The 10,000-nt window shown below is 48.1% G+C and overlaps 1 protein-coding gene across 1 annotated transcript in view; it reads left to right on the top strand.

The window, feature by feature from the left end:
* The window catches only part of LOC143281646 (E3 ubiquitin-protein ligase TRIM9-like), a 189,087-nt gene that overhangs the window by 105,407 nt on the left and 73,680 nt on the right, over positions 1 to 10,000 (top strand). The window contains exon 4 of the mRNA XM_076586893.1: positions 372 to 528. Coding sequence (XP_076443008.1) covers positions 372 to 528 — 157 coding nt within the window. The remainder of the gene's footprint in view (positions 1 to 371; positions 529 to 10,000) is intronic.

The raw sequence follows: 10,000 nt of genomic DNA, 5'->3' as shown, positions 1-10,000 counted from the left end.
GAAAGCAAACATACAATCCATCATTATTTTCGACCATCATCGTCATTTTATCTCTCTTTGTTGTTTTTTCTTATTGTTGTTGGTGTTGTGGTTATTGTTGTTGCGACTATTATCACCATTATCATTGTCATTATTGTCAAGAGTGACCTGTCATCACCATTATCATCATCATTATGATTGTTAGAGTGGCCTGTCACTCCTTGACCAGGGCAGCAAAGCATACCAGGATGTTTGCAACAGCATCAGACACTGTGTCCTTTTGTTTTCTCTCCCCCAATCCGCACTCTCCTCACTTCCCACCCCCCACACCCCTATGTATCCTAATCACTGTCATCTCACCCCACCCCATTTTTTTTTCTCCTGTGTGGCAGGTGTCCCCGGGTCTCATCAACCGGGTGTCACTGGCGGACATCAACTTCAACAAGGAGATGGAGCTGGCACCCCGGGTATCGCCCGAGTTTGAGCTGACCCTGGACAACACCCCCTGCGTTCACACCATCCAGAACATGAACTTCTTCCAGATGAAAGGTAGGTTGGTGTCCTTGTGTGTGTGTGTGTGTGTGTGTGTGTGTGTGTGTGTGTGTGTGTGTGTGTGTGTTGAAGCAAGTCACTGGATTCTGAACGATGTCTTCAGTGGGTGGACGTGGGTGTTCTTTCTTCTGTAGTTGAAATAGGTCACTGGATTCTGAACGATGTCTTCAGTGGGTGGACGTGGGTGTTCTTTCTTCTGTAGTTGAAACAGGTCACTGGATTCTGAACGACGATGTCTGCAGTGGACGTGGGTGTTCTTTCTTCTGTAGTTGAAACAGGTCACTGGATTCTGAACGATGTCTTCAGTGGACGTAGATGTCCTTTCTTCTGTAGTTGAAACAGGTCACTGGATTCTGAACGACGATGTCTGCAGTGGACGTGGGTGTCCTTTCTTCTGTAGTTGAAACAGGTCACTGGATTCTGAACGACGATGTCTGCAGTGGACGTGGGTGTCCTTTCTTCTGTAGTTGAAATAGGTCACTGGATTCTGAACGACGATGTCTTCAGTGGGTGGACGTGGATGTCCTTTCTTTTGAAGTTGAAACAGGTCACTGGATTCTGAACGATGTCTTCAGTGGACGTAGATGTCCTTTCTTCTGTAGTTGAAATAGGTCACTGGATTCTGAACGATGTCTGCAGTGGACGTGGTTGTCCTTTCTTCTGTAGTTGAAGCAGGTCAATGAATTCTGAACGACGATGTTTGCAGTGGTTGTAGAGTTGTTGAGTTTAACGGGCTTTCGCCATTGAGATCATGATTTTTTTTTTCAATACTGGAGTCTTGGTGTTGTGTGGATGGAGGTTGGTTTCGTTGTTCGTAGGGGTGGAGTTCTTATCTTCGTTCGATGTATTGTCTTTCAAAGTTTCTTTTCAAATGTGTACATGCGATCCGACTGTGGGAACGATCTCAGGGGAAAGGCGTATTTTGTGGTGATGTGATTTGATTGGGTTGTGGGTGGTTTCTGTCATTAAAACTTCTTCCTTGTACACAAAGGAATGTGAACTTTGCTCCGATTCCTGTGAAAGCTGTTTCTGTAACTAGTTTGATGGGGTGGGTCGCTGTCAAAGAATGTTCTTTGCACACACATATGGTCGGATGTTCCTTTCAGATAAAACAGACATTTTTTTTTCTACTTTGGTGAGCTGAACCAGATGAGTGAATTCTGTGTCCAAGACTGGCGCTTTTTGGAGAGTGGGAGTACGAGTGTCAGTGTTTGCATTCTGCACATGTGATTTTTATTCTGTTCAGATGACGGGTACGTACTAGAATAGTGTCTGCTGTACAAGCTCGTTGGGAGGAATGGCTTTTCGAAATTCAGAAATAAAATGTTTGAATTACTGCCACAACTTGCTGCCAGGATACAGAGTCAAGCAAATGGAAGAACTGTAGCTGGTATTTTATTTTGTAATCTTGTAATAATGTAGTCTTCCAAAACCGCAGACATGAATACGTCAGCGAACTCCCACACATGCACGCGCGCGCGCGCGCACACACACACACACACACAAACACACACACACACACACACAAACATACACACACACACACACACACACACACACACACACTGACAAACACACATACAGACATATACACGCACACGCTCACTCTCACTCACGCTCTCTCTCTCTCTCACTCTCTCACTCACACATACACACACACTCACACACACTCACACACACACACACACACACACACACACACACACACACACACACACACACACACACATACTCACACACACACACACACATACTCACACACACACACACACACACACACACACACACACATGCGCGCGCGCGCGCGCGCCTCCTTAAGACCTTTAAGGTCGGCTATTACAGTAAAGAAGGATAGAGTGTTAAAACAGGAAGTAGGGTTTGCTTCAGCAATCTGATTTTGTTTCTTTCTTTTAACTACTCCATTCTTTCTTCTTTTTTGCCTTTCTTTCATTTTGTTTTCTTTACTTTATTTTAATCTCCTTCTTTACTGTGTGAAGTGTTTGGAGCCATTTTTGTTTGCCTGCTTTACTGTGGATTGTAAACTTACTATCTTTTTTATTTTTATTTTTAGGTATTTCCACAGGTATATATTGAACGCTATTGGGGTTGGGTTTTTTTTTTAGAAAGTTTTCTTTTTCATTTTGATATTCTGTCTGTCTGTGTAGGTATGTCTGTCTGTCTGACTCTTTTTCCATACGTCTGTGTTCAAAAATGAAATATGTCGATTTCTTATCTCATTGCTCTGGGTTAAATGGAATTTCGTTTTCTTTTGTTTCATGATAAACCAAATTTAGTTGACTTTTGTTTAGTTCTCTCATCCCCTACTCCCTCTCTCTCTCTCCCTCCCTTCCCCTCTCTTTCTCTCTCTCTCCCTCTCTCTTTCTCTCTCTCTCCCTCCCCCCTCTCTTTCTCTCTCTTTCTCTCTCCCCCCTCTTTCTTTCTCACTCTCCCTCCCTTTCTCACTATCTCTCCTTCTCACAAGATGTTCCTACTTGTATGTCTCCTTCAATTTTTATTTTATTTTTAGCCGAAAAAACAAACAAACAAACAAACGAACTAAACGAATCAAATGTATGTATGCGTTTGCGCGCGTCCGCGGAAGTATGTGTGTGTGTGTGTGTGTGTGTGCGTGTGTGCGTGTGTGTGTGTGGGTGGGGGGGGGAGAGGAACACGGAAAGAGTACTTACAGTTCACAAATACACACACACACACACACACACACACACACACAAGAAAACAAACACCGACAACAGAAAAAAAAACACGAGAGGTTGGAGTGGTTTCTAAAACGATTTCATTACAAAACTTGTTTTGGGGGATCATCTGAAACGCATTACCCAAAGGAGTTCCCATGCGAAGTAATGACTGCAGGGAAAAACACAGTTACGTCCCTTGATTAAGGTATTTAAAGCGGTTTTTGGCGAGTTGGCATAGCTGTCACACGACAGGTCGTAAATCTTCAGAGCTTAAACCGGCCAACTTTCGGAGAAGCTGCTCGCGATATAGCAAGCAGCCGCAAAACGCGGCCTTGCAAGGAGTGCAGGTATTTTCGTTACCTGCCTATTTCTCTGCGGCAACACCAGGTGCGAACAACAACAACAACAACAAAAAAAAGGATGTTTCTGTACCGGCAAGAAATGGGGTGGAGGTGGAGGTGGGGGTGTGGGGAGTGGAGGAGGAGGAGGCGCAGGAGGGGGGGTGGGAGGTTGGAGGTAGGTTGGGATGAGGAGTGGGAGTGTGGGGTGGGGTGGGTGGGGGTGTGGTGGTGGTGGTGGTGCCAGATTTTTGCCAATTATTACCTGTAAAAGCCAACTCGGCAGCAGGGGGAGGATCAGACTTCACTGAGACTTGTTGAGCCGGGGAGAATAAGGGTTTCTGCTGAAACGGATGTGTGGAATTGGGGGAACATTCTTCTGTTTTTTGTTGTTGTTGTTGTTGTTTTCTTTCTTTTTTTTTTTCTTTTTTTTTTTTTTTTTTTTTTGCGGTTGAAGGGGTTGTAGAGTTACGGGGAAAAAAAACAACAACAAACAAACAAAGAAAGAAAAAAAAAAAGTAGGGCGTGGAGGAGGGAGGGTGTGGTGGTGGTGATGGTGGTAACAGGGATAGAAAGAAGGGGGAAGGGGGTGGGGTAGGGGGGGAGGGGGTGGAAAGGGTTGATGGGGTAGGAGTGAAATGCTGATCCTGAGTTGAGAAAATGGCCCCTGGAACCAGACAGATTGTACAGCTTCGGTGATCATCAGACAGACCGAACAGCCTGAACGATCATTGAAAAAATAAAATAAAATAAAATAAAGATTAAAAAAAAAGCAGAAGACACACGCACACGCGCGCGCACACACACACACACACACACACACACTCTCTCTCTCTCTCTCTTCTTCTTCTTCTTCTTCTTCTCTCTCTCTCTGTGTCTTTCACACTCACTCTCTCTCTCTCTCTCTCTCTCTCTCTCTCTCTCTCTCTCTCTCTCACACACACACACACACACACAAACAGATATAGAGTATTTTTTTCCCGCGACATTTATTCTTATAAGGAATCGTGTTCTTTAAAGACTAGCTTCCTGATTATGTATGTTAAAAAAAAAAAAAAAGAAGATATATAATGAACATTTTTTTCCCATGCCTACCGGAAAATGACGGTGAGTGTACATTTTGCCACCACACCTATACACTGAAAACTCAGAAAGGTGTGCAGACAGGAAGGAAGGGAAGTGGTAAGAGGATAGATAACTAGTTAGAAGAGCAAAGGGGGTTGTGGTGGTGGGGGGGGGGGGGGGGGCAGGCGGGAGGGAGGGAGGGAGGGGGGGCAAGTTTCCAGGGACTGACGGAATGACTGGCTGTTAGTTTGTCTGGCATCAGATGGGGAAAGACAGATGCAGGAGGGGGCGGGGGGTTGGTGGGGGTAGGGTTTACAGTCAGAGCGCCTGTCAGCGGTTGGTCACGGACTCGTGGAGACTGGGGGGTTTGGGAGGGGAGGGGGGGGGGGGGGTCGGCACGGGACATGATACAGTCTGTGGGTCGGGCACGTGCGATGCGTCTTGTCTCGGGGTGACGGACCGTGGTGGAGATCTGTCTTGTTTCTCCACTAGTAGTAACCTTGTTGGCTGTCATGTTATGTTGTAGTGGGGTTTAGAAATGCCTTCGTCTCCACGCTTGTCTGATACCCGTGTGTGTGTGTGTGTGTGTGTGTGTGTGTGTGCGCGCGCGTTCCGGCAGCCCTTACCTTACTAACCAGCATACTTAGTTAGCAGTAGTCAAGGGTTCGGTGGAGTTAATGAATACATTCTGTAATGAACCGACATACGTTTGACTTACATATATATATAGAAGCAGCCTTTCTGGGGAAGGGTTTGATGTGTGAACTTCTAAACTAGAGAACTAGAGAGCACAGTGAACAACAACAACAACAACAGCAATAACAAAAAGAACGTGTGCAATGATTATTGAAAAAAAATGTTTTGCAACAGTGATTTGGCGGAGAGAAAAGACGAGACAGAATGAGAGAGAGAATGAGGTGGAGGGGGCCGGGGGGGGGTAGACGGAGGAAGGGAGAGTGGTGGCAGGGAGGGGGAGGGGATAAGCGAGGAGGGAGAGGGAAAGGACAAGACAGATAGCTGGGAGAGAGAGAGAGAGAGAGAGCAGAAGAAGAAGAAGTCGAGGAAGAAGCAATCTCATCAGCAAAGAGCGCTGGAAGCAGAACCATGTTAGCAATGCTACTCATTCCTACTAGAAAATGAATTGTCTTTCACAAGACAGAGAGTGACAGACAGGGGGGGAGAGAGAGAGAGAGAGAGAGAGAGAGAGAGAGGGGGGGGGAGAGAGAGGGGAGGAGGGGGGTGCAGACGAGGGGGCAGAAGACAGACAAACATTGATGCAACGAACAGAGAAAGATTCCGAGGCAGACTGAAAGGGAATTTGGAGAGGCGGGTAGACAGACGCACGGTTAGCGCCCCCTGACCAGTTACCTCCCCCCCCCCCCCCACACACACCCCACCCACCCCCACCCACCCATCCTTAGCGCGCAAATGGACAGATACATACCTACATACACATAACAAAAGACATAGGTAGATAGAACAGCATGCTAGTTGAGGAAAATCAAATGCGGCGAAATAAAAGAACACTTCCGGTGATTTTTAAAGAATAGGTGTACAAAATGAGAGCGAGGGGGCGAGGGGGGGTGGGGGTGGGGGGGAGTGGGTGGGATCTGAAAATAGTATACAGGGCCTGTGTGTGTGTGTGTGTGTGTGTGTGTGTGTGTGTGTGAGAGAGTGGGGGAGAGAGAGAGTGAGGGAGAGAGACAGTTACTGACTTAAGCCCCTAGAGAGAGAGAGAGAGACAGACAGACAGACAGACATACAGACAGTTACAGACTTAACCCCCTTTCTGCGGCTTCTCCTCTTCTTCCTGCTACAAAAAAAAAAGAAAAAAAGAAAAAAAAAAAAAAAAAAAAAACAGAAAGAAAAAAAGAAAAACAACAACCCAAAACAGCAACAGCCAGTTTAAAAAAAAAGGGGGAAAAAGCAACAGCAGCAAAAATGCACACACACACACACACACACACACACACACACACACACACACACACACACACACAAGAAGAAGAAGAAAAAAAAAAGGAGAAAGCAAAAACAAAAACAACCTCCCCCCTCCACACACACACACACACACACACACACACACACAAAGACTTGCTGTCAGTTGCGAACGAAGCCGCCAACCCCATGTCCCGGGCCTCTTGACGAGCGATCCATCAAATGCCAATCATCATCATTCTCACCACGCAGCAGCGCCTTCTGACGGAGCCGACCCCGACCCCGTCCCCGACCGACCGACCTACCGACCGACGGCAGAGAGAACGGCGAATAGAACGGGGAGCCACCAGAACTTTTTTTCTTTTTTTTTTCTTTTTTTTTCAACTTACCATCCCAAACCTGTCTGCTACCGCTGGAGTTATCGGCGCAGACAGAAGTAAGTTGCAGTACAGGGAACAGAGCAGATCAGAGCAGAGCAGAGCGTCAAAAAAGGAAAAAGAAGAAGGAAGGAAGGAAGGATGGATGGAAGGACGTACGGAAAGGATCGGAAATGGAAAAGGGGGAGGTGGAGGTGGGGTGGGAAAGGGGGGGGGGGTGGGGGTTGGGGGGGGGGGGGGGGGGTTAGTGAGAGATTGGAAACCGTCACAGTGACTGCACGCGTGATGCACAAAACACCGACATCCATGCTTCTGCTTCTGCTGCTGCTGCTGCTGCTGATGATGATGATGATGAACAAGGGGGCTGGGCTCCCTTAAACTTGCTTCCCTCGTTGCTTTGTGCGTGTGTGTGTGTGTGTGCGTATGTGTGTGTGTGTGTGTTTTGTTGGGTTTTTTTCCGGTGTTTTTCTGTTGCTGTTGTTGTTGTTGTTTTTCTTTTTTCTTTTCTTTTTTTTTCCATCTAGTCCATCTCTGACATATATATTGGAGAGGGGAGGCAAGGGAAGCACGGAAGGGGTTAAAATATGTGTTAGGAAAGAAGAGAGAAGAGGAGAGACAGACAGACAGACAGAGTGACACAGAGACAGACAGACAGACAGAGTGACAAAGAGAGAGAGAGAGAGAGAGAGAGAAGAATAGAAGGGAAAAGAAAAGAGGGAAAACGGAGAGAAAGAGAGACAGACAGACAGTGACAGAGACAGACAGACAGACAGACGGACAGACAGACATACACAGAGACAGAGAGAAAGAATAGGAGTGAAAAGACCACTGGGGAAGGAGGAGAGACAGACAAACAGAGAGACAGACAGAGGGAGAACAGATACGTAAAGCAGAAGACATGAGGTAGAAAAGAAAAAAAAATGTTTTAAAGGAGACCAAAAGAGAGAAAAAAACAGTAGGATTGGAGAGATGAAAATGAGAGGGAGAAAGACGAGAATCAGAGAGGGTGGGGGGAGAGATAAGAAGGCGAAGAGATATGGAAAGAACGATACAGGAAGTAAGATGTTTCAAGGAAGACAGACAAACGCAAAGAAGAAGACATTAAGGAAAGAAGGACAAACATTAAAAACGAAGCTAGATAGATGGTTTAAAAAAAAACAAAAAGATACAGCAGCGATGAAAGGGTATAGATAAAGTAACAGAGATTAAGGTGGGGGGGAGAAGAAATAACACACACACACATACACACACACACACACACACACACACACACACACACACACACACACACACACACATGCACACACGCTCGCACGCACGTACACTTTCACGGCTTGAAAAAGAGTTCCGTAATCTCGTGAAATAAAACAAACAAAAGAGACAGACAGACGAACAAATAAATTGCAATAAATGTCAAGGAAGTACAGAAAATGTGCGAAGTCAATAGGGATTAAAAATAACATTAAGAGAGAGAGAGAGAGACAGAGATAGGGATAGACAGACAGACAGACAGAGAGGGGGGGGGGGGCGGAGAGAGAGATGGAGAAACAGAGGGATGGAGAGAGAGTGTTGGTAGCTCGCTAGAGGTGGGGGTGGGAGAGATTTAGGGGTGGAGTGGGGTGGGGTGGGGTAAGGCGTTTGTAGAGGATGGAGTGAGTCTCCCCCCCCCCCCCCGCCACCCCCACCCTCGCCACCCCCCGTGGTGCGGGCTGTGCTTATTGCCCCTGTCTACTTAGTGAGATGTCTTCTACAGGCCTTCTCTAGTCAGCTCCTCCGTCCGTCCGCCAGTCCGTCCGTCCCCCACTCTCTGTCTGTCTGTCTGTCTGTCTGTCTCTCTTTCTTTCTATCTCCCTCTCTCTGTTCCCCGCCCTCCTCTCTCTCTTCTCTCTCTCTGTCTCTCTCTGTCTGTCTCTCTGTCTCTGTCTCGTCTCTCTCTCTCTCTCTCTCTCTCTCTCTCTCTCTCTCTCTCACTCGCCGGGCTCTGTCTGTTCCTTCAGACTACTTTTGTTTCCTTCACCGTGCTGTTGCTGCTTGCTCTGCTTACTCTGTGTGTGTGTGTGTGTGTGTGTGTGTGTGTGTGTGTTTGTGTGTGTGCGTGTGTGTGTGTGTGTGTGTGTGTGTGTGTGTGTGTGTGCGTGCGTGCGTGTGTGTGTGTGTGTGTGTGTGTGTCTGTGTCTGTGTCTGTGTGTGCGTTGCCTTGTGCCATCACTCTCTATTTCTGTCTGTCCCTGCCCCCTCCCCCCGACCCCCCCCCCCCCCTCTCTCTCTGTATCTCTGTGTCTGTCTCTTTCCCTCTGTCTGTTTCCATGTCTCCGTCTGTCTGTTTTCTTCCATCATCCCCACTTGTGTCCTGAACACGATTGCCAGTGTGTCTCAGTCTCGCCCTCCTCCTCGCCCTCCTCCTCGCCCTCCTCATCCTCCTCGCCCTCCTCGCCCTCCTCATCCTCCTCGCCCTCCTCATCCTCCTCGCCCTCCTCACCCCCCCTCGCCCTCCTCATCCTCCTCGCCCTCCTCGCCCTCCTCATCCTCCTCGCCCTCCTCACCCCCCTCGCCCTCCTCATCCTCCTCGCCCTCCTCACCCTCCTCATCCTTCTCACCCTCCTCGCCCTCCTCATCCTCCTCGCCTCCTCACCCTCCTCCTCGCCTCCTCACCCTCCTCGTCCTCCTCACCCCACCTCGCCTCATCACCCTTTCCACCCTTCTCACCCTTCTCACCCTCCTCGCCTCTTCACCCTCATCACCCTTCTCACCCTTCTCACCCTCCTCGCCTCCTCACCCTCCTCACCCTTCTCACCCTCCTCACCCTCCTCGCCCTTCTCACCCTCCTCGCCTCCTCACCCTCCTCACCCTCCTCGCCTCCTCACTCTCCTCTCCATTATCACCCCCACCCTGCTCGCCCTCCTCACCCTCCTCGCCCTCCTCCTCACCCTCTTCACCCTCCTCGCCCTCCTCAATCAATGCTCCCCTCCACCCCCGCCCCATCGGTGACTACTATCATGACTTCCTGCTGACTTATTACAAACAAACAATGCAAAGTGATATTATGTCATTGTGA

Source organism: Babylonia areolata, chromosome 4 (genome assembly GCF_041734735.1).
Source record: "Babylonia areolata isolate BAREFJ2019XMU chromosome 4, ASM4173473v1, whole genome shotgun sequence".
In the NCBI taxonomy this organism is placed as follows: domain Eukaryota; kingdom Metazoa; phylum Mollusca; class Gastropoda; order Neogastropoda; family Buccinidae; genus Babylonia; species Babylonia areolata.
Note: the sequence above shows the minus strand (reverse complement) of the source record. Positions and strands in the feature narration are given on the sequence as shown.